Below are 23,248 nucleotides of genomic sequence, written 5' to 3' on the forward strand. Positions count from 1 at the left end.
CCGGGGATCGCGCTAAGACGGTAGCGTGATATTAATACGCAGCAGTCTCTCCTGACTCTGGATTGGGGATTGCCAAACGTTATGTGGATTTTCTAGTGTAGTCTGTTTAGTCATATGCTTTTGTGATATCATTCTGGAGGAACGTTGTCTCACTTTTTAACTGCATTGCATTTGTGGTTTCTAAATGACAATAAACTGAATCTGAATCTGAATCTGAATATTTTAGAAGAATGTAGCAGAATTCCTTAGCTGGTGAGTTTGATCTTATAATTAAGTGTGCCTGTACTTCACCCTAGAGTAAATGCAAGCCATTAGTCAGAACTAAAAACTATTCAAAAGTAAGGAAAATTGCCATGGCAACAGAGGCTTCATTCTTTGAGATCTTTCCAGTACCCAATTACATTGTTGTACGTTGAGAATTGACATTTTCATTTTTTATTGTGCCTTACTGCCTTATTGTATTTGCTTTCACAGGAGGGAGCGAGTTGGAAGTCCAGTCATAATGGAAATGTGAAAGCGTTTATGACAATGTTATTCCGAAGTCGTTTTCTGTTTCTGCTGGCAGTAGCTGCCTTGCTGGCAGTCCTGAGCCTCAGCCTACAGTTCTGTAAGTACAGTTATTTGCTGATTTATTTCCAATTAGCAGATAAGCAGTAATGATGATGCAAGGTATGAAAATAGAAGTGAACTCTGGAAACAGATTTCCCTGTTGCTCATGTGACAGGTGGCCAGATACTTGAACACTCTCACTGATTAACAATGAGGTAGCAAGTATGAAGGTCAACAAAATAGTTTTTTGTTAATTTGGAACAGCATTAACTCTAGAAAAATGGGCCAACCTGCAACCATTTTTGATGCATAAGTCATACAGAAAAGCCATTTTATGCTTCATGACCATTGCCTGTTGCAATTCTGCTCAACATATAATTGGATTGAGCACATCCAAATATGATGCAGCTGAGTGCTGCTCCTGAAAATGACTTGCTCTTATGTTCCCTGCAATATTACAAATGGAATATTGCACGAGGTATAAAGCCTTTTGATGGGATTTCCACTTCGGCTACTGACCTTTGATTCCGGTGAAACAATCCTAGTTGAACTTCTGGAGTGTTGTGAAATTATGTCAAGATGACAGTTCACTGCATATCGCTTCAGGAAAACTTATTTGTTAAATTAGCAGTGCTATGCAATTGAATTTTATCTTTTACTCTGTGTGTATTTTCAGTGATGAGTCCCCATGAAGTTGGTGAGGATTAAAGTTTAATGCATTTGCGGTAATCTTCTTTTTGGATTAAATGTAATCTGTTCCTGAAAACCAACCTTGAAATGTTAGATAATACACTCATATTAAATTTTGAGGTTATGTCTGATATATTTATTTCAATTATTTTGAACCTATTATTTGTAAAATAGCATACCTGTGATCTAATAGCAAGATTATTTCTGAGAAAGAACTCCATGATCTATTTCTTAAGTATGTTTTGTAATCCTCATTGGTGTTCTGAATAAAAATGATCATTTCCTTAATTTCTGATGATACAATCTTAGTTACTGCTGAAATGAGTTCTTTTGAGTTTCCCCTTCTCGTGTCACCATAGCATAAACCGAAATGTTTCAAAGAAGTTAAATTTCAAAGAATGCCAACTGTTTGATCCAACTCACAAATGCATCAGAAACATGGAAGTGAAATTAAAAGTTTGACTGTAATTTTGAGCCTGAGAACTGTTGCCAGGAGTTCATAACATATCTCTTGAGTTGGGAAATATCTTGGCTGGCCTAAAGCCCATGTATATTTGTATTGAGGCATGCATCTAAATGGGCGATAAACCCACCCTGATGCAGGTATTAAAGGTATTTAGCAATGTAAACTGGGTCCATGCTGTTAGAATTCTGGGTGTAATTCCAATATAATTGTGCAGGACATGCCTTTAGTAAACTCTGGTTATTTGTAGTGGTATCTCAGCATCCCATCCAATGATTTTCACTGGAGAATATTTCAAGACAGTCAGAAAGAATTTCAAACCCTATGGTACCAAGGGTAGCTGGAATGTGCCTGCTAGTACCAGAAAAATATTGTGCCACAGTGTCTGCCTGGGCTGAGTTTTACTTCACTTTGTCATCACTGGTTCAGTCCCTCTCTATAAATGGAAACTTGTGGATCAGCTTCTTAACTGAAGTAGCTGGCGTCCAGCATACTCCACGCAGAGAGTAGCACCAACTATTTGTTCAGTGCCCACTAATTCCATATTCTATTCCAATGTGTCTCAGTGGCAGATGTTCCTCAGGTCTCAGACTAATCAGGAAGTTGAACAACGCTTAGTTTTCAGATTTCTCTTATAGGTCGTAGAAACTTGCATACAAGTGACAGAATTGTTTTCAATGTCAACATATATTTAAATCTATTTTTCACTGCTGAGTCCAGTGAAACTGTTTGCTTGGGGCAAAGGTGAGGCACCATCATGTCCTCTCTGTCCTGGCCGAGGAACCCTGAAACACGTCCTCGGCAGCTGCCAGAAAGCTCAGCGAGATGGCTACTACCACTGGAATCATGACCAGGTTCTGAAAGCAGTGGCAGAAAGTATCTACTCGACTATTAACAACAGAAAGAACCACCAGCAACCCAGAAAGCCTTTGTTAAAGCTGGAGACCGACCACAGCCTCAGCCCAAGCCTGATCAGCAGCAAGCATGTTCACTGCGGCATCTGACTGGCAACCGAAAGTCGATCTCGGCAAGCAGTTAAAGTTCCCTGTCTTCATCACATCATCATCCCTGAGGCCTGACTTGGCTACAGTATTCTATTAGAAACTTCAGGGCAGGTAGTCATGGTAGAACTGACAGTTCCGTGGGAAGACCGGATTGAGGAGACATTTGAGTGTAAGAAAGCCAGATACCAGGAGCTAGTAGAGCTGTGGCAGAGACAGGGGTGGGGGGCACAATGCAAGCTTATAGAGGTGGAGTGTAGAGGTTTTGCTGGCTCTGCTGTGTAGCTCCAACTGATTTCTTGGCATTATGGGGGCTGCTAAGTAAAGAGCCATCTGGACCATCACAGAGGCTTCCGAGCCGGCCTCTAGATGGCTGTGACCCCTGGGCCAATGCTACTGGCACAGAATGTAGGGCCTGATCAGCCCTGCCTAGCTCGCCTGGGCCAGAGGGTCTGATTTTGAAAGACCCGAAATGCCTAATGACCCCATGTTACATCACTGATGATGTGCCCAGCACATTCTAGGATGCAACTCAGCATTAAAAAAATATTTAAATCTACAGTTCCACAATGTTATATCTGATGAAAGAATGAAATATGTTTTTCTATGTGGAAGAACAGACCGTTTGAACAATTTAATCACGAAGAAAATGCAGTTGCAGTGTATATGGAAAGTTCTGTGCAGTTCAAATGTTTTCATGCAAATTAATCTGTAGTACAGCCAGAAGTTCACGAAAGAACCAAAATGAGTTCATTCAGATTTCAAGAAACTTTTCTGTTTACATTGATGCAGTCCAGAGTATTTTAAATCATGGGATTATCACATCAGAGAATGGATAAAGCACAGAAGGAAGCCATTAAGCCATTGTGTCAATCTGGTTCTCTCCTAGAGCAGAGGAGGGAAAATAGAGTCCAGTTACTGGAAGAACAGTTTGTACTCGACTCACTAAACTCCTCCAGCAAATTGTTTGGTGATCTTGATCAGAGCAGTTCACTCTTTTCACAACCCTGTGGTATAGTTTTGCAATCATTTTCTCACCAATTCTTAACCAGTTTCCTCTTGAAGGCTACATGTGAACCTGCTTCCACCACATCTGCAGGCAATATGTTCCAGGTTCCAAGCACACATGGTGTAAAAGGAAAGCTTCTCATGTCGCTATTAATTCTCCTCTTTTTGACAAATGAGTAATCCAATTTCTTTACATTAAAATAAACTGAAGCTGCAGTACTGTGCAAACATCTTAGACACACACATATATAGCTAAGATGATTAAGACTTCTGCACAGCCCTGTATATGTCAACATGGAGTGGAGTGCTTGTTTGTAAATCTGGTGGGAGCAAAGGATGTTGGGAATGGTGAGGGAGGATTGTGGGACAGATGGCAGAGTAGGACTGCCAGGCCGGAGGTGTGATGCAGGTGCAGACACTCCAAGCCCTGAGACACCAGGCAAGGTCATTTGATTCCAAACAATTAGTTTATTGATCATTACAGAATGTCTCTCTGCTGCTTCCCATTCCCTCCCCTCTCCCTTCCCCTTTTCCCAACCAGGATTTCATTATTCTCCCTCTCTCTGCCCCCTTCCCATTCTCAGCCCACAATAGAGATGCACATCAGAATCAGGTTTATCATCATATGTTATGCAATCAGTATTTTTGTTTGTGACAGCAGTGGAGTGCAAGATGTAAAATTATTACAGTACTGTGCCAAAATCTTAGGCACCCAACTATATATATGGATGTGCCTAAGACCTTTGCACAGTACTGTAGTTTTATAAGTATGTGTGACTCAGATTTAGCACAAGTGTAATAAATATGTGCTTTCTGAGGTTCTAAGATACATGCATTAATGTTCTCCTCACACCTTCCTACACACCGCACAGAACAATTTAGTAAAACAAAATAGAATTACTGTAATAACCATTTGGTTCTGATTCTAAACAGAAGGAAATTTTTAGCCAAATGTTTGCCAAGAGGTTGGCGGTAGGGGAGGAGGGATAGCTAGGATGTGCTGGAAGAGGAAAGCGATGGAGGTGGTGGGTTGTTAAAATTCTATTATTAGAAAAGAACCTGGATATTGGATGCTTTCTAGTATGGGCCTTGTAACTCCAATTCCTGAGCATATTGGATCTTCTTATTTTAGTTGTACACACCCTGCTCCACAGTTCCTCTAGTCTGGTAAATTGGATGTCTCCCATCGCTTCCTACACAATTAGTTTTAAGATGTGCATAGATGCTATGCTTCTTATAAAGTTAGATGGATTCCCTCTTTGGTGTGAAGCCGAAGTTTCATGACTTTAGCCTCTATTTAGGATCCTACTGTGTTCTCCCTCCAGACTTTCAGAAGAAACATCCCAGGAGTTGTTATACATGACCAGCACTATGATTTCAAAACTCTCTTCCTCATTTTAAAACTCGGTGTTCTCTTATTTCCCTGACTGTGTTCCTAAGTGTTATGCTGTACATTTTATGAACTTGAAAGTATCTGAAATCTCAAATGGAAAATGCATTTTAGTTAAGGTTATGGTGTAGTAATAAAGATGTGGCTTTGATTTAGGTTTATAGAGTTGAACGGAATTAAGAGTTACTGGAGCTGTCCAGTTCTCCCTTGGTTAGAAGAAAATGAGTTAAACATTGTCTCTACTTGGAGAGTGATTTTTACAGCATACCTATCTGTACTATGGAGCAGGGTGACTGGGGAGAATGGTGAGACAGAATAGGACAATTTTTTGGAGGTTTATTCAAAAGAGTGAATGTTATTTTTTGTAATAATTGATAAGAATTTCGAATAGTATGTTTCACTCCAATTTTCAGAGCTAAAGATATTATGGAATGGGTAAAAAGAAAGAAGAGATTAATCAACAGTTCTGATCCACTTTTGAACAAAATTCTAAAGTATGCATGAAGGTGTTTCAAAAGTAAAATGCTGAATTTTGAAAATTGAGGTATCAAGTGTAATAATTTCCAAATTGCTTCCTACACATTACATTGCACGGTGTACAAAGGTGTATTCTTTGAGCAACAGATAAGATCTGAGTAAAGGAAAGCTATAATCTGAAGGATTGGAAAAGACAAAAGCTATCGCACAGAACGTAAAACTAATGTGTGAATAAAACTGAGCTCTGTGGGAAAATATATAATCTTAATAATAATTTTCTGCTCCCAATTCCAGCATCTGCACTATTTTGTGTCCTTGTATGTTCTCTAACTTGGATTTATGTCAATACGTGTAAGGTTTATTACCCAACTCCTCCCTCCAATTCCTTCCTCTAAGTGAACCAATTATATTTTTAAAAGATCTATCCCTTCCCTTTCCTTATTTAATGACAATATGAATGAAATTACAGTACTCTTTCTTGAATACTAGAAACCTTTAATATTTTTGTCCAGTGTCTATTCTGGATACCATATGAGTCCAGATGGAAAAAAGGCTGTGGGATTTTGACTCATATCCATCACCCTCATTTCAAAATCATCATGTTGAAAGCTCTCCATGGGCACTAATTTTTTTGCCTTCCTAAATGCTAGTAAATTTATTTTCCAATAGATCTGAAATCCTTTCATCTCTGTTTACCCATTTACAGTAGGGAGCCTCATTCACCAGCACATTATATCAAGAATTTGATTCTATTCTACCACAATTTTCCATCTGTTCATTTTACTGAGTGGAAAATGAAGGAAAGAGGCACACATTTTCTGTATCTGTGACGGTGATAGAGAGAACATAAGAACATTGGTGCAGGAGCTAGCCACATGGCCCCTCAAGTTGAGTCTATCATTCGATATTATTATCTGCTTCTTCATCTGTGCCAGTTCCCCATTGTCCTCAATTCTCCAATTTTTCAAAAGTATATCCGTTTTCTCTTTAAATACTGCCGATGATCTAACCTCAGATCTTGGAGAACTTGGAAAATTGCTCCATGCCACTCCTCAAGTGTTAACAAGATAGTTGATAGCTACTATTCTTGCAAAATGCTGTTAAAGATTGACTTTCCAGTAGGAAGTCACTTGATTTCATGGGCCTGCCTCATCGGCCTGCTCTCACTAGCTTAATATCAGAACCCCAATTTAGTGTGCTTCCCCTCCCCTGTAAAATTATATCAGCGCTAGGATGTTATTTACTTATATCAAAAGTCAAGCCCAGCAAATGTGCTAAGAGAGATGACAGGAGAAAATTGAATTGAACAGCTTGGTTTTATTGTTCATTTTTTTTTAAAGTGATGAGATTGTGGCTGGCATACTGATGGAGATGTGTGCCTGAATGGAAAGCAATTGCTTTCAGTAAAGTTCAGCACATTTTCCTTTTTTTTGCTATTCCAGGCTTTCAATAAAAAGTTGATACTCGCAGCCTCTTCCTGTGGTGTCCAATGGCTGATCGTTATTTTTGATTTATTCAACAGATGAAGGAAATAAATCTGCACAGATTTTAGCTCACCAAGTAGTCGTTAGGTTCAGCCTTCATTAGCTTGAATGATTGAGCAAGCCTGACCTTGCATCCCTTGAAAACAATGTATGGCCTGTAGAAGCTCTGGGAATAAGCACTGGCTATAGCAAAATGCTGCATGAGTCATATCCCTGAGACGTAAATCTTAACATTGATTTAACACAGCTGCTAGATTAGTCCTTTCTTCAGTCTTCTGGACAAATTCTTGCAATGCTATTTTTGAGACTGTGTTTAAAAGGAATTATTCTTTTCCAGTTTTTTTCTAGTTTATGCTACAACAGATGTGACTCTCTAGAGGATTACATTTATATAATATTGTCTATCATTTTTTTTTTACAAAGGACCCCACCAATAAATTTCCCAATAAGTAGTAAAAAAGTGATCATCTCCTGCATCTGAAACTTCCTGAATTGGAGTTGGGTCTCTAATGGCAGGGGACGTGATCACTGGGAGTGTCTGCACTGACTGATTTCTCTAATCCAGAGTACAAAGTTTGTACTGCTGTCTCACTTTGTATTGAGTCACTCACCACAGACTATTAAAGACTTAACACCTCACCCACTCAGGATACATTTGCAATTCTTTGGAATATTAATTTTAGTTCCTTCTTGTTGCTTCAAAAATCCAAATCTTTCATTCTCCATAATTTGCTTGCTCTGAAATGAAATATTTGGATGTATTCTGACCTTCATTGGTTGGTAAAATTTATGATTTGTCCCTGGTGTATCTACAGTTTTAAAAGTAACTTATTCTGTTAAATAGTCCTGCAGTGTTGGATTGATGTCATACATTATGTGTTTTTCTCTTCCATTGCAGTTATACCAAACAATCAATGAACATTCTAACTACGATGACGTGGATGTTCATGGTCTTCTCTTTCAGTCATATAAGACCATCTGAATTTTGGTGGATACTTTAGATCAGGGGTTCCCAACCTTTTTTATGCCATAACTAATCCCAGTATTTGAGGGGTCTGCAGAACTCAAGTTGTGAACCACTGCTTTAGATACATGCTTGTTTGGTTCCATTCTTTTTCAACGCTGTTTCACTGAAGAAGCTATTATCAACTATCAGACACACCAAGAACTGGCTCTGGAAAAGTAGCTGCATGTTATCTTGAGGCTGAAGTTTGGTGTCAAGAAAGCACTGAATTTTTTCACAAGCCATTTGATTACTTTTACTTGAAGCATTTCTCCTCACTTGAAACACATCTGCAGAATGGTTGCACAATCTGTCAAACCTCAAATTCTGGGTTCCATTTTTTATCTGGAAAGCCAAATAAATGACATTGGAACCTTACTCAACCAATTTGTATTTATGCAATGATGTTAAATGTAACAAAATATTCCAAAATACATGACATATAGATGTAATAGAATACTTGTGGAGCCAGGAAGTGTGAGCCCTGCAGTTATTTGCTAAAGAATCTGCTGTCTGTTCTGTATGTGAAAGTGGAGAGTGAATTTAATGGAGATTTAAAAAGTAACAGAAAATTAATTCTATAAATTCTTCTTTGCAATAAATTAATGCTTGTACATTTTGCAGTTGTTTGGAGTTCATTGGGCTTTCTTACATGTAATAAACACAAACTTTTCAGTGCAATCTCCTGCCATAGTGGGAGATTTTTAAGCAGCAATCTTTAAATGCAAACTCATACTTGTTGAGGTAGGTGGATTGGAAATGAAACTGAGCATCACATGTCCACATCAAATAATGGGACATTGTGCTATTGGGGACATTTGGAGCAACGATCGGAATAATTGAGGGCAAAGTTAAATAAAATGAGAAACCTGGACTAACACATTGGATATGGAGGTTTCCTCGCAAAAGATATGCCGGTATTCTTGTGGTAGATTCAACAACAATGGCTTAGCTTAAATTCAAGAAGGCCCTTTACTTTGAGTCTGCTTGTATTTTGTGCCCGCTTCTGAACAGAATCAAAATGTTGTAGTAGTGAATTCAGATGTGTATAGCATTGCTGTATGCATGGTGCAATGTTCCTGTTCTCACATGTGAAACAATTTCTGGTTGATACGTGCAGAAGTGCAGGCTGCATTTAACGGTTGCCTTTGAAATCTGTTTTATGTGGTTTAGTGGGACAGATCTGTGTCTCTGCCATCCTGTGTCACTTACAATACAAAGGGAACTTTTACTTTAATTAAATAAATTTATTTCAAGTAAAATGCAATTATGCCTTCTTCTTAAAAAGTGGCTTGAATTGAGAATGACTAGTTTCTGTTGCAGTTCTGTGGGTTCCGAGATGACTGATATATTCCGATCCTGATTCACTTTATGAATCACTTTATGGATGTACAATCAATATATGTATATAAGCATTCTGATGTACTCATAGTCATTTAAAAAAAAATTATTGTGTTCTTTATCTTTTTTTGTGCTGCATCAAATCCAGTGTAACAATTTTTTTTCTTCTCCTTTACATTTGTGTACTGGAAATGACGTAAAACAATTTTGTATGGACAAGACTCCCTAGAATAGTGGTCACCAACTTTTTTAAGCCTAAGATCCCCTACCTCGGCCTTAGCGAAAGGCGAGATCAACCCCAGATTGATTAGTTACACGCATGCGCACTGCGACAGAAAAGACCGGAAGTAAAACCCCGCAACCCAGATGTAGAAATAATGCATAAACACCAGGTTTTTTGCACCAATATTCTTGAGGACCAGCCGACGGGGGGTGAGGGGGGTGTCCAGTCTATTCTGCAATTTAGTTTTCGCGGCTCTCGGCACTTAGCTGCTGTCACGCGCTGCTCACGTTTTTTCCGCTGAAAAAACTCAACAGGTTCGTCTTTAAGCGCAGGGTGCATGGACTCGGTACTGAAGCAGTTTTGAGGGCTTCAATGCCTCATTAGACAGCCTCCCGGCCGGAACTCCAGCCTCTGCCCGCCCGCTGACAGACACCCTGGCCAGGTGCGGCTGGTCGTGGGTGGGGTGAGAGGACAAGGTCAGGGCCGGAGGTCCCCGTACCAGGGCCGCGGCGGTCACAGTCCGGAGAGAGCGACAGGCCCGCGCCCGCCTCCCTTGTAGGATCTATCAGCTGACAAAAGTTTGCTTCAGCAGATCGCAGCAAGGTAGCTGCTCTGCTACTTATGAAACCTTGAGTCTGAATTAGGTTGTCTGTGAATATTTTAGCACCAGGTTCCCCATGAACATTTGGTGTGCTAAACAGGTTCAGAGGGGGCACCCATCGTATGCGCTCTGGGCCAGTAGCATCGACACTTCCCGCCGGCCGCGCTCCGGGCCAGTAGCATTGGCACTTCCCACCGGCCGCGCTCTGGGCCAGTAGCTTCGGTGGTTCTTGCCGGCTGTGCGAGGCGAACACTGGCGCAAGGGTGTCACTGCGTTTAGGCGACTGATGGCCTTGCGTGGGTTATTCAACAGTGGCCGTGACAGGGAATGAGGAAAGGTGCAGCTGAAGTACACTGTGTAGTGCGGGGGAGCTATACGCATGCGCACTGGGCAGAAAGAACAGAATTGAAACCCCGCAACCCGGAAACAATCTCTCAACAGTATATGTGTATTTATTTTTCATTTTTTTTGGGATCTACTGGGAAAGTCTCAAAGATCGACCAGTCGATTGTGATCGACAGGTTGGTGACCACAACCCTAGAATGACGAGCCAGCAAAGCATGTTTGTGTAACCAGGCATAAATGAGAATGGCCTGGATTTCTACTATACTCCTAGTGCTTTGGTATGAGGGCAGATCAGAGATTTGGTGTCTTTGTAAAGTGTCCTAAATTTTCAAAACTACACTTGACAGCTTTCCAAGCCTAATACAATATAAAGTAAAATGGGATATTAAATGTAAAGCAGGATTCAAAGGACATTCAGCTATCTCTTCACTGTTCCATAGAAAACAATGGGAAGTGACTTGCTTTATCTCAGAGTAATTTGTTATCTTTGTATGCCAACTTCCAATTAGTTATACAGAAAGGAGGATTTAGTGAACTTCTATTAAAGGATGCTCAAATGAATAGTCATAATTTATTACAGCATAGAAACAGGCCCTTCTTACCTGCTGGAGGGTCTCAGCCCGAAATGTCAACTACGTGTGTGTTGCTTGGATTTCCAGCATCTACAAATTTTCTCTTGTTTCTTCCCTTCTTACTCATCCAGCCTGTGCCGAACTGTTATTCTGCCTTTCCTATTAACCCACACCTGACCATAGTCTTCTCCTATCCATGTACCTATCTCTTAAATGTTGCAAGTGAACCTGTGTCCACCACTCCTGCTAGCATCTCTTTCAACTCTCGCTCCACCCTCTGAATGACGATCCCCCTCAGGTTCCCCTTAAATATTTGAACTTTCACTCTTAACCTATGATCTCTAGTTTTAGTTGCATATGACCCCAATAGAAAAAAACCTGTTTGCATTACCTTATTTCTAACCCTCATACATTTGTGTACCTCTATTAGAACTCTCCTCATTCTCATATGCTCCAGAAAATAAAGTCCTGACCTGGGCAACCTTTCCCTATTACTCAGGTCTTCAATCCAGGCAACATCCTTGAAAATTTTCTGTGTGCTTTTTCAATCTTATGATGTCTTTCCTGTAGGTAGGTGATCTGAACTGCATACAATACTCCAAATTTGACCACACCAACATCTTATATAACTTAAAAATAAAATCCCAACTTCTGTACTCAATAATCTGATTTATGAAGGCCAATGTAGCAAAAGATTTCTTTCTGACCTTATATACCTTTGACTCCACATTGAAGGAATTATGGAACTGATTTCCAGTTCCTTACCATTTACTGTGTATGCCCTATCCTAGTTTGGCCTCGTACAGCTCAACACCTCACACTAGTTTGCATTAAGTTCCATCTGCCATTTTTGCACCTATTTTCCCAGCTGGTCAAGATCCAACTGTAAGCTTTGATAATCTTCCTCGCTGTTCCAGTACACTCCCAATCTTGGGTGTCATTTGTAAATTGGTGATCTAGTTTACACATTATCATCCAAGTCATTAATATAGATGACAAATAACTAAAGACCCAGGACTGATCTTGTGGTACACCAATAGACACATACCTCTAGTCAGAGGCACCAAAATACTACCACTCTCTGGCTTCCCCTGTTAAGCCAATATTTAATCCAATTTACTACCTCATTCTAAAGTCCAAGCAACTGAGCTTTGTTGAGCAGCCTCCTATTCAGGATCTTCTCAAAGGTCTTGCAAAAGTCCATATATACATTCACTGCCTTGCCATCAATTCCCTTGAAAAGCTCATAAGATTGGTTAGACATGACCTACCACATACAGAGCAAACACAAAGTACACAGCAGACAAAACAGCTTGCACCTGAGTTGGAGGGAGAACTAATATCCTTGGGGGTAGTACTGGTTCAGAGGCTTTAAACTAGAGGTGCACAGGGGACTTATCCACCCTAATTTGCCTCAAGACATCCCTCACCTCCTCTTTTTTAATCTAGATGTAATCCATTACCTCATTTCTGTTTTGTTTCGGTTCTATAGACTTTGTCCATCACCCAAGTAAATATAGATGCAACAATTCTATTTAAGATCTCTCTCCCATCTTTTCAACTCTGTATGTTGATGACACACTGAACTTCAAATGGACCAATTTTGTCTCTTGCTATCAGTAGCTCTTGGAATTCTCCTTCACATTGTCTACCAGAACAACCTCATGCCTTTTAGCCTTCCTGAGAGTCTTCTTAAAAATTCTTTTGCATTTCTTAAAATCCTCAAGTGCCTCATTTGTTCCTTGCTGCCTGTATTTGCTTTTGTACCTCCTTCTTCTTAACCAATCCCTCAAAAACCCAAGTTCCCTAAACCTGTTTCCCTTGCCTTTTTTAAAAATCTGGAACATACAAACCTTGTTCTCACAATTTTCACTTTTGAAGGCCTCCCACCTACCAAGCATCCTTTCGCTAGAAAACAACCAATCCCAATTCATACTTGCCTTATCTTTCTGATGGCATCAAAATTGGTCTTCCTGTTAATTTAGAATCTCAGTCTGAGGACCTTTTCCATAATTGTCTTGAAACTAATGGACTTATGATTAGTAGGTCCAAAGTGTTCCTCTACACACTCTTCTGCACCTGGCCTGTCCCATTCCCTAATGGGAGAACCATATCACGCGCTCTCTAGTTGGACCTCTATATATTGATAAAGGAAGCTTTTTTGAACACAGTTGACTAACTATCCCACGCAGTCCTTTTACAGTATGTGTGTCCCATTCAATATGTGGAAAACTAAAATTACTTACTATTACAACCTTATTTTTCTTGCAATTCTCTGCTATTTCTCAACAAATTTGCTCCTCTAAATCCTACTGACTATTGGGTGGTCTATAATATAACATGGTCATCCACTTCTTATGCCTTAGTTTCACTCATGTAGCCTTAGTAGATGGCCCTCCAGTCTGCCCTGTCTGAGTAGTGCTGGGAGATTTTCCATGATGAGTAATAGCACTCATCATGCCGTAAGCTCACCTGCCTTTCCAAGAATACTCCTGGCATTGAAACATACATAACTCAGAACATTAGTCCTACCATGCACAACCTTTTGGTCCTTGTCTTTGTATGCAGGCTTAATATCTACTTTCTTCAAAACCTCTCCACTCGCGGCCCTGACACTTTCCTTCACACCCCTGTGCACCTCTAGCTTAAAGCCTCTGGACCAGTACTACCCCCAAGGATATTAGTTCTCCCTCCAGCACAGGTGCAAGCTGTTTTATCTACACAGGTCCCACCTTCCCTGGAAGGGAGTGCAATGATCTAAAAATCTGAAGTTATTCCTCCTGCACCATCTCATTAGTCATGTGTTAAACTGTATTATTTTCCTATTTCTAGCCTCACTAGCATATGGCACAGGTAGCAATCCTGAGATCACCACCCTGGAGGTCCTGTCCTTTATCTTAATACCTCATTCCCCAAACTCAGTCTGTTGGGCCTTGTCACTCTTCCTGCCTAAGCCATTAGTACCTGATACGGACCACATCCACTCCCTGCTCACCGCCCTCCTTAAAAATGCCTAAAAATGACTCTAGGGAGGCAACCTAATATCCGGTAATCTCATTCTCATCCACTGAACCCCCTGTCTATTACACTAATTAATGAATCCCCTACTGCTGCTCACCACTTCTCCCTCCTTCCATTCTGAGCCACAGAACCAGACTCAGTGCCAGAGACTTGACTAATGTGGCTAGGTCATTTTTCCCTCAATCATATCCAAAACAATATACATGCTTTTGAGTGTACCTTGCACAGATTGCATATCCCCTTTCCCTCTCGTGGTGGTCACCCAGTTACGTGTCCTGCCCCTTAGGTTTAAGTACCTCCCTGTATCTTCCGTCAATCAACCCCTCAGCCTTCTGAATGATTCAGATTTCATCCAACTGCAGCTCCAGTTTCCTAACATGGTCTTTAAGAAGCTGTAGCTGGATGCACTTCTTGCAGATGTTGTCAGAGATACTGGAGGTCCCTCTGCTTTCCCACATCCAGCAAGACGAGCTCTCCACTGTCAAATGTGAATCTACATTTTAAAAAAATGCTGGAAACATTCAGGAGGTCAGTCAGCATGTGTGGATCCTCAAATGGTATCTGTTTCTTTTCCCATAGTTGCTGCCTGACCTGTTGAGTATTCCCAAATACCAGTTTTTATTTCAGCTGAAACAAATGTTCTGTTTCCTGTACAAATGCTATAGATTAACTCTTCTGCATCTTTTTTTTTGTAGCTAACAAAATATGCAAGTTCCAAAAAGAATGTAAATTCTATAAACCCATAGGAGCATAGGAGCAGAAGTCATATGAAAGACTTAGGCAGTGTCTTCTCTGCTACTTAATCATAGTTGATTCATTATTTCCTCTCAACTCTATTGTCTTCTTTTCTGTCCATATCCTCTGACAACCTCACCTATCAAGATGCTGGCAATCTCTGCTTTAAATATACTCAAAGAGTTGTCCTCTACAGCCATTTGTGGCAATGAATTCCATAGATTCGCCACCATCTGACTAACAAAATTCCTCTTCATCTCTGTTCTAGAGGGATGTCTTTTTATCCTTTGGCTGTGCCATCTGGTCCTAGACTCTCCCAATATTGGAAACATCCTCTCCACATTCACTCTATCCAGGCCTTTCAATATTCAGTAGGTGGCAGCATCATGTACAGCACTTTGTCAAAGACTGTCTGCAGATCCAAGAAAAGAACATCCACTGACTCTGATTTTTACTTCCTCAAGGATTCCAATAGTTTTTTTCAGGCAAGATCTCCCCTTAAGGAAACCATGTGGACTTTTGCCTATTTTCTCAAGCGCCCGGACACTTTGTCCTTAATAGTGGACTCTAAAACCTTGTCAACCACTGATATCAGGCTAGCCAATGTATATTTTGCCTCCCCTCCCCACTTTTTAATGAATAGAATGACAATTGTGATTTTCCCATCCTCTGAAACTATTCCTGACTCCAGTAATTTTTGAAAGATCATTGCTAATGCTTCTACAGTTTCTTCAGCTATCTGTCTCTATGGTGACTTCCAATATCTACCTTTATACCTATCAGCTTTCCAAGCACCTTTCTCTTAATAATAGTGCTGACACTTTTTTCTGCTGCATCCCTGACACCTCCACCCCCCCCCCCCCCCACCCCACACCGACTCTCTCAGATTTCTGGCATTTTGCTTGGGAAGACTGACATAAAATACTTACTCATCTCCTCTGCCATCTTTGTTCCCCTTTACTAATTCTGTGGTGTCATTTTCCAGCGATACACTGTCCACTCTTGCCCCTCTTTCCTTTCTATTCTTCATTGTGAGTATGACGAGTTAAACCATTTGACATTGTTTTGAAAAGTTTTAGGAGAGAATGACATTGGCCAAACACAATTGAAGTCAACTCAAATATAGTCAAGTTAAAAATAAATTTAAAAGACTATTTTTCAAACATCAGAAGACAATCCAAGGAAACATTTGTTAATGCTTCTTCTGTTCTAATGTAAATGATAGTTTAGCAATGAAACAGAGACTTGAATAAATCTTTGTCCTCCAAACTTCATAAAATATTAACTGGTAAGAATTTACCAATTGTATATCACCACTTACTGTGTCTGAGTTGATAAATTCTTCATTACTCTGTTGTGCCTGTGACAGTTCATGTCAATGTACTGCTGACAGATTTTTAACTTGGTCTGCAAGAAGACAGTCAGCTATATTTAAGCCTGTGCAATATTGTCATATTGTGGATGTGCATCATTGGTATGTGGAGATTTTCACAAACACATTGGATGAATACAAGTACTATCTTTAGAAAACTTCAGACAATCATAGGCATTTACAGCACAAAAAGAGGCCTTTTGATCGATCATTTCAATGCTAACTAAAAAAGCTACCATACTGATTCAATTTTCCAGTTCTTAGTCAATGACCTTTCTGGTTACAAGGGATTACGTTTTCAACATAGTACTTTCAAATGGACTAAAGGTATTTGCTTCTACCAGCCTTTCAACCAGAGATCCAGACCCCATAAACCTGTCTGATTTTTGTTTACTGAGCTCTACCTTGTTCTATTACCCTTCTTGAGAAATAATTGCATTGACTAATCCTGTATTCACCAGAGTTTTAGAGAATAATAGAGGATCACATTGAAACATACAAAATTCAGACATGGCTGACAGACTGAATGTAGGTAGTATGCTTCACTTGGCTCAGAGGTATAGAATGAGTCAATATATAGAGTAAGATATTGACAACTGAGATAAGGAGATATTTCTTTACCCAGTGAAGGTTTAACCTGTGAAATTCTCCACCACATAAGATGACGGAGGTCAAAGCATTAAATATAATACATTCATGAAGCAGGGAGAAAGATTTCAATAGACATCAAGGAATATTATAATAGTGTGTGAATATAGTAGAGAAGTATATGAACTACTATAATTATATTCAATGGGAGAGCAGATTTGAAGACTGGAAAGCCTACCACTCCTATTTTGTATCTTCTATGATTCTTCGTTTCTACTAGTGACATAAATCTCTGCCCTTATTTATTGACCTCCTCAATGAAGGGAGATTGATCCATCATATTCATCCAAAATAGATCTCTCATAATTTTGTACTTTGTTCCAAAATATAGATGTGTTTGTATCTGTGATTTCTGAAGTCACTGAATAATTGGTCATCTGCTTTAATAGTGCTCTATTCTTTTTAGTATTCATCAGATTTACAATATTGATTTTAATTCTGGGAAGCATGTCTATTATGTTGCCTATGATTACATATTGATGATGTTATTTCTGTAGTTAATTTATTACAACTATGTAGTGAATTTGCTGCGATGATGTTGTGGATATTTGCGATATGCAGATGTTTTACTCTGATCTGGTGAGGTGTTTAATTAATTTTTTTTGTTATAGTTCATACCATGGTAGCGTAGCAGTTAGCATGACACTATTACAGCTCAGGGCACTGGAGTTCAGAGTTCATTCTTCCCGTGTGTACATAGGTTTCCTCCAGGTACTCTGGTTTCCAGCCACAGTCCAAATACATCCTGGTCAGTAGGTTAATTGGTCATTATAAATTCTCCTGTGATTGGGTTATATATTCTGAGCAATTATTCTTGAACTGAATTTCACCACAGTCTATAATTTGAAGTGCATTAAAATACTATGCAAGGGAGGGCTGAGCTGATTAAAAACTGAGTGGAACAGATTCTCCAGATTTCCGTGGTCAGAAACACCTTGTAAATTTGAATTACAAAGTTCAAAATTCAATGCAAATTTATTATCCGAGTGCATACACGTCACCATACAACCCTGAGATGAATTTTCTTGTGGCATACTCAAAAAATCCAATAAACAAAATAGTCAATAAAAGACCACACCCAGCAGGGAGGACAACCAGTATGACAACAGTCAGCAAACTGTGCAACTATAAAAGAAAAAAAAAGAAATAATAATAATAAATAAGTAAGAAATATCAAGAACAATAGATGAAGAGTCCTTCAAAGTGAGTCCATAGGCTATGGGAACAGCTCAGTGATGGGCAAGTGAAGTTGAGTGAAGTTATTCCCTGTGGTTCAAGAGCCTAATAGCTGAGGGCTAATAACTGTTCCTGAATCTGTTGGTTTGAGTCCTGAGGCTCCTGCTTCCTGATGTCAACAGAGAGAAGAGAGCATGACCTGTGTAGTGGGTGTCAGTGATGATGGATGCTGTTTTCCTGCGACTCTACTCTGTGTAGATGTGCTCAGTGATGGGGAGGGAGTTACCTGTGATGGACTGGGCTGTATCCACTATTTTTTTGTAGGATTTTCCATTCAATATCAATGGTGTTTCCATACCAGGTTGTGATGGAACCATTGAATATACTCTCCACTACACGTCTGTAGAAGTATGTCCAAGTTTTAGATGTCATCTGAGGAAGCAGGTGTGCTGCTGTACTTTCTTCATAACTGCATTTATGTGCTGGGCCCAAGACAGGCTTTCTAAAGTACAGCATTTACTTTATTTTGTGATTTAACTTGATCAAACCTTTATATCTTTATAGGAGGATTTAATTTGAATCTTTATAGTGATATATTTAGAAAAAAAAATTAAAGGTTTATAAACCTGATATCTGGTAACAAAGGCAAAGGCTACACACAAGGACACTGGTTTCCCTGTGGTCCATGTTGTGCTCCTTGACCTTTAGTATCTAAACTAGGTATCTATACCAAACAAGAGAAAATCTGCAGATGCTAGAAATCTGAGCAACGCATACAAAATGTTGGAGGAACTCAGCAGGCCAGGCAGCGTCCATGGAAAAAAGTATAGTCAATGTTTCAGGCCAAAACCCTTCGGCAGGACTGGAAAAAAAATGCTGAGGAGTAGATTTGAAAAGTGGTAGGATGGGAGAGAGAAATGCCAAGCGATAGGTGAAACTTGGAGGGGGAGGGATGAAGCAAAGAGCTAGGGTGTTGATTGATGAAAGAGACAGAAAGCCATGGAAGGAAAGGGGGGGGGAGGCGAAAGAACATATATTCTGTATCTCGGAGAGACCCAATGTAGATTGGGAGACCGCTTCGCCGAGCATCTACACTCTGTCTGCCAGAACAAGCGGGACCTCCCAGTGGCCACCCATTTTAATCCCACTTCCCATTCCCATTCTGATTTGTCCATCCATGGCTTCCTCCACTGTTGGGACAGGCCACACTTAGGTTGGAGGAACAACACCTTATATTCTGTTTGGGTAGCCTCTACCCTGATGATGGCATGAACATCGATTTCTCAAGTTTCCAGTAATGCATCCACCCCTACCTCCACCCCCACCGCTTCACCATTTCACATTCCCTTGTCCCTCTTTCATGTCATCTCCTTGCCTGCCCATCGCCTCCCTCTGGTGCTCCTCCCCCACCCTCCCTTTCTTCTTTCTTCCATGGCCAGAAACGTCAACTGTACTTTTTTCCACAGATGCTGCCTGGCCTGCTGAGTTCCTCCAGCATTTTGTGTGTGTTGCTTAGGTATCTATAAATTAGCAATTGAACACCAGTTCCGTGTCTGATCTTTGTCTTTCTAAGTAGGCATACAACAAACCATATGAATGTGGTTAGTCTGTTACAAACTCAGAAGTTAAACCAACTTAAATTTATGTTCCAGTAAATGACTGAATTACCAACTTTGTCATTAATTAGAATTACAGCTTATTTTTTGGTATTCTCTGTGGAATAATTCAACAATTACAAGCTATTCAATATAAATTCAAAAAGTGCTCTATAATAATGAAGAGCAACAGCCTTTTGAAGTTTAAAATGTGTTGTCATAAACCTCATGAACTGATAAGACATCAGTTGTTGAGGTACTAGGATTGTTACGTCTTTTCTAAGTGCTTCCAGAATGGAAATGGGAAATAATCTAAGAGATCAATCCAGATGGGATTTGCTCTGATAGAATGCCCATAAATGTTAATCAATTTACTAAATTACATCATCCATGTTTTTTTTTAGATTAGCTTAATTTATTGTCATATACACCAGATTGCATTGAAATTCCTTGCCTACATGGAGCTCATATTGAATGGCAGACTCAATAAATGCAGTGACAAGTTCAAAACAACAAAATGGTGCAAGAAGGAGTGCAGTCTGCAGCAGTGCAAAAGGAAATGACAATAACAGAAAATCAGGAAAAGCAGAATTGATAGTCCAAGAACATGAAGGCACCACTGCGAAGGAGATGCAAATGAAGTAATTGGTTCAGAAGGCAAACACGAGGAAATCTGCAGATGCTGGAAATTCAAGCAACACACACAAAATGCTGGTGGAACACAGCAGGCTAGGCAGCATCTATAGGGAGAAGCGATGTCGATGTTTCGGGCCGAGACCCTTCGTCAGGACTAACTGAAAGGAAAGATAGAAAGAGATTTGAAAGTAGGAGGGGAGGGGAAAATGCAAAATGATAGGAGAAGACCAGAGGGGGTGGGGTGAAGCTGAGAGCTAGAAAGGTGATTGGCAAAAGGGATACAGAGCTAGAGAAGGGAAAGGATCATGGGACGGGAGGGGGAGGGGAGCACCAGAGGGAGATGGAGAACAGGAAGTGATGGGCAGAAAGAGAGAAAAAAATGGACGGGGGAAAAAGCTAAATATATTAGGGATGGGGTAAGAAGGGGAGGAGGGACATTAACGGAAGTTAGAGAAGTCAATGTTCATGCCATCAGGTTGGAGGCTACCCAACCGGTATATAAGGTGTTGTTCCTCCAACCTGAGTGTGGCTTCATCTCTTACAGTAATTGGTTCAGAAGTCTGATAGCAATGAATAATAGGTTGTTTCAAAGTCAACTGGTTGGAGTTTCCAAGGTCCTTTATCTTCTCCTAGAAGGTGAATAGAGAGGAAAGGGAATGATTAGGGTAGTAGGCATCCTTGATGATACTTATTAGCCTTCCTGATGCAACGCAGCATGAAGGTGGACTGGATGGAAAGAAGTGATTCGCCTTTGATGGACTGTGCAACGTTTACCACTCTCTGCTGATTCTGACAGACCAGAGCAGTTGATATACCAGACCGTGATGCGACTGTCAGGATTACGTAGGTTCAAGAGAATCCTATGTAATCCTGAACATAGGTTCAAGAGAATCCTTGAGCACAAACAGAATCTTCTCAAATGCCTAAGGAAGTATATACTATACACTGATGCAATTTCTTGATCTCTTTATCAATGTGGACAGACCAGGTGAGATGGGTGGTGACATGGAAGCCTTGGACGAATTTTTAAACAGTCGTATTGCATTCCACAGCTTTAGGTGGGTAAGTAGTTGGGCATTCTATCCAATAACTTTGCTGAAATTAGCAGTTCCATCTTGTCAGTGCCTTCCCCAGTTCAACACTTCTGCAACACCAAATTAAAGTATTCAAGTGACTAGCGTTTTCTGTGACATCTTTATCTAAGCTGTGTGATTTGCATTTGTCTTCATTTTGAAACTTTTATGTTGGATCAATTCCATCTTTTGGTTGTTTGAGACCATAATTTACCTTTATTTCATACACAGGCCAATAGTACCTGACATTTGCTAGATGATGTATCAGTGTGTCAATGCATGACAGTTCTACATACGTTATTAGTAAAAACAATCACAGTTATATTACTGAGCAGAATTGTTTATATGGTAGGAGTTGATGTGGCCAATCTCTGTGAACTGCAGCAAGATTCTATAGTGTTGTCGACAACCAGAAAATCATGCAATAATTTAAAATGACAGTAGTTTTTCTTGTTCTTCCAACTGAGTTATCTCCAATTATTTGAGGGAGAGCTCTTTCTGTTGCTGGAGTTGGTAGTGTTTCTGATATTTCAATACTGCATTATGGATAATACCTTGGCAATATAAATTCAGCACGAGTATGCATGCTAATAAAATGAACTGGGTAATTTTTAGATTCCATTCTGTCTGCAGTTTAATACTGGGTGGCATTTTCATGGGGAAGAGTGCAATATCGTAAGAGTACAATTGTAGCCCTGTCCTTAACATATAGTCCTGCTAAAATAGCATCAGACATCACAGTTCCAAGTAATGTCTTTTCAAAATCTGCTTTTTTTCGCCCACATTCCATTCTCTCATTTAGATTTGAATTAGGTTTGTCACAAATGCAGCAAGATATTATTACACATTGAAATGTAATTTTTTCCTGGTTGCTATGGAGCTGCTTTCTTCTCAATTGCTCTGTGTTTGCAAGAGGGATGGGTGAGTTCTGGGGGGGTGGGGTTGGGTATACTATTTTTCTCACTTGTCACTTTTCAAAGATCAGCTAAGCTATCTGGAAAAATAAATCAATATTGTTGAGGGTGATCTAGTCTCACCGTTTACTAATAGGGTCTCGTGTCCTTTGATAGAGAACAAAGCGTGGAGTCTTTGTATGTGATCAAAAACCACAAGGAAATGAGGGATAGTTACAAAGCATGAAGAAGAATGTGAAATGTAGCTGGGATAGCTATATTTCTGAGACTTGTGAAGTTATTAGGGACTTATTTTGCAAAATGAGCAGACGTGGACAAAGGTTCTACAAAGGTTTCGTCTTGCTTTGGATCCATCTTGATTTAGTGTTGCAATATTTCATTCAAAAATAAATAATATTTGGTGCTCTAGAAATAAGGAAGCAAATGTGCTTTGCAGTTTCAATCTGTTTTCTGATGCAAAAATGATTGAAAATCTAAATTTTCTTTTGAGTCATCATGTAAATGGTCACAATTCACCAAGCAATCAGTTTAAATTTTGCATGGGTTGTGTATAAGGATGCATTACTGAATTTGATGGATAAATTAGATCTCAAATTTCAAATTGAAAAATATGCACCTCCATTTTGTGTGAGAGAGAGAGAGGGGGAGAGTGGGTGAGGGAGAGAGAGAGACTGACTCTCTCATCACATATCCATGATCAAGGCGCATTGAACATCAAAGCGCTCCCCACCCCCCCCACCCCCGGAACACCATTTACCATTTACAAGTGCAGATTGTAGGCTGGATACCTCTTGTTGAATTACTCCACCACAAGGTTTTTCTATCGTCATATGAGGAGTGTGATAGGATATTCTCCATTTGTGAGCTGCTTAATACTATCCACAACACCACAGCTAGTGTGTTTTGTGCCTGGATGAATTGGAGCTGGATA

At 39.9% G+C, this 23,248-nt stretch overlaps 1 protein-coding gene across 2 annotated transcripts in view; it reads left to right on the forward strand.

The window, feature by feature from the left end:
- Positions 1-23,248, forward strand: part of pxylp1 (2-phosphoxylose phosphatase 1) — a 202,391-nt gene that overhangs the window by 30,311 nt on the left and 148,832 nt on the right. For both annotated transcript variants that reach the window (XM_073040931.1, XM_073040932.1), the window contains exon 2: positions 475-607. In XM_073040931.1, the coding sequence (XP_072897032.1) occupies positions 523-607 (85 nt within the window). In that variant the 5' untranslated portion in view covers positions 475-522. The remainder of the gene's footprint in view (positions 1-474; positions 608-23,248) is intronic.

Source organism: Hemitrygon akajei, chromosome 3, assembly GCF_048418815.1.
Source record: "Hemitrygon akajei chromosome 3, sHemAka1.3, whole genome shotgun sequence".
Taxonomy (NCBI): domain Eukaryota; kingdom Metazoa; phylum Chordata; class Chondrichthyes; order Myliobatiformes; family Dasyatidae; genus Hemitrygon; species Hemitrygon akajei.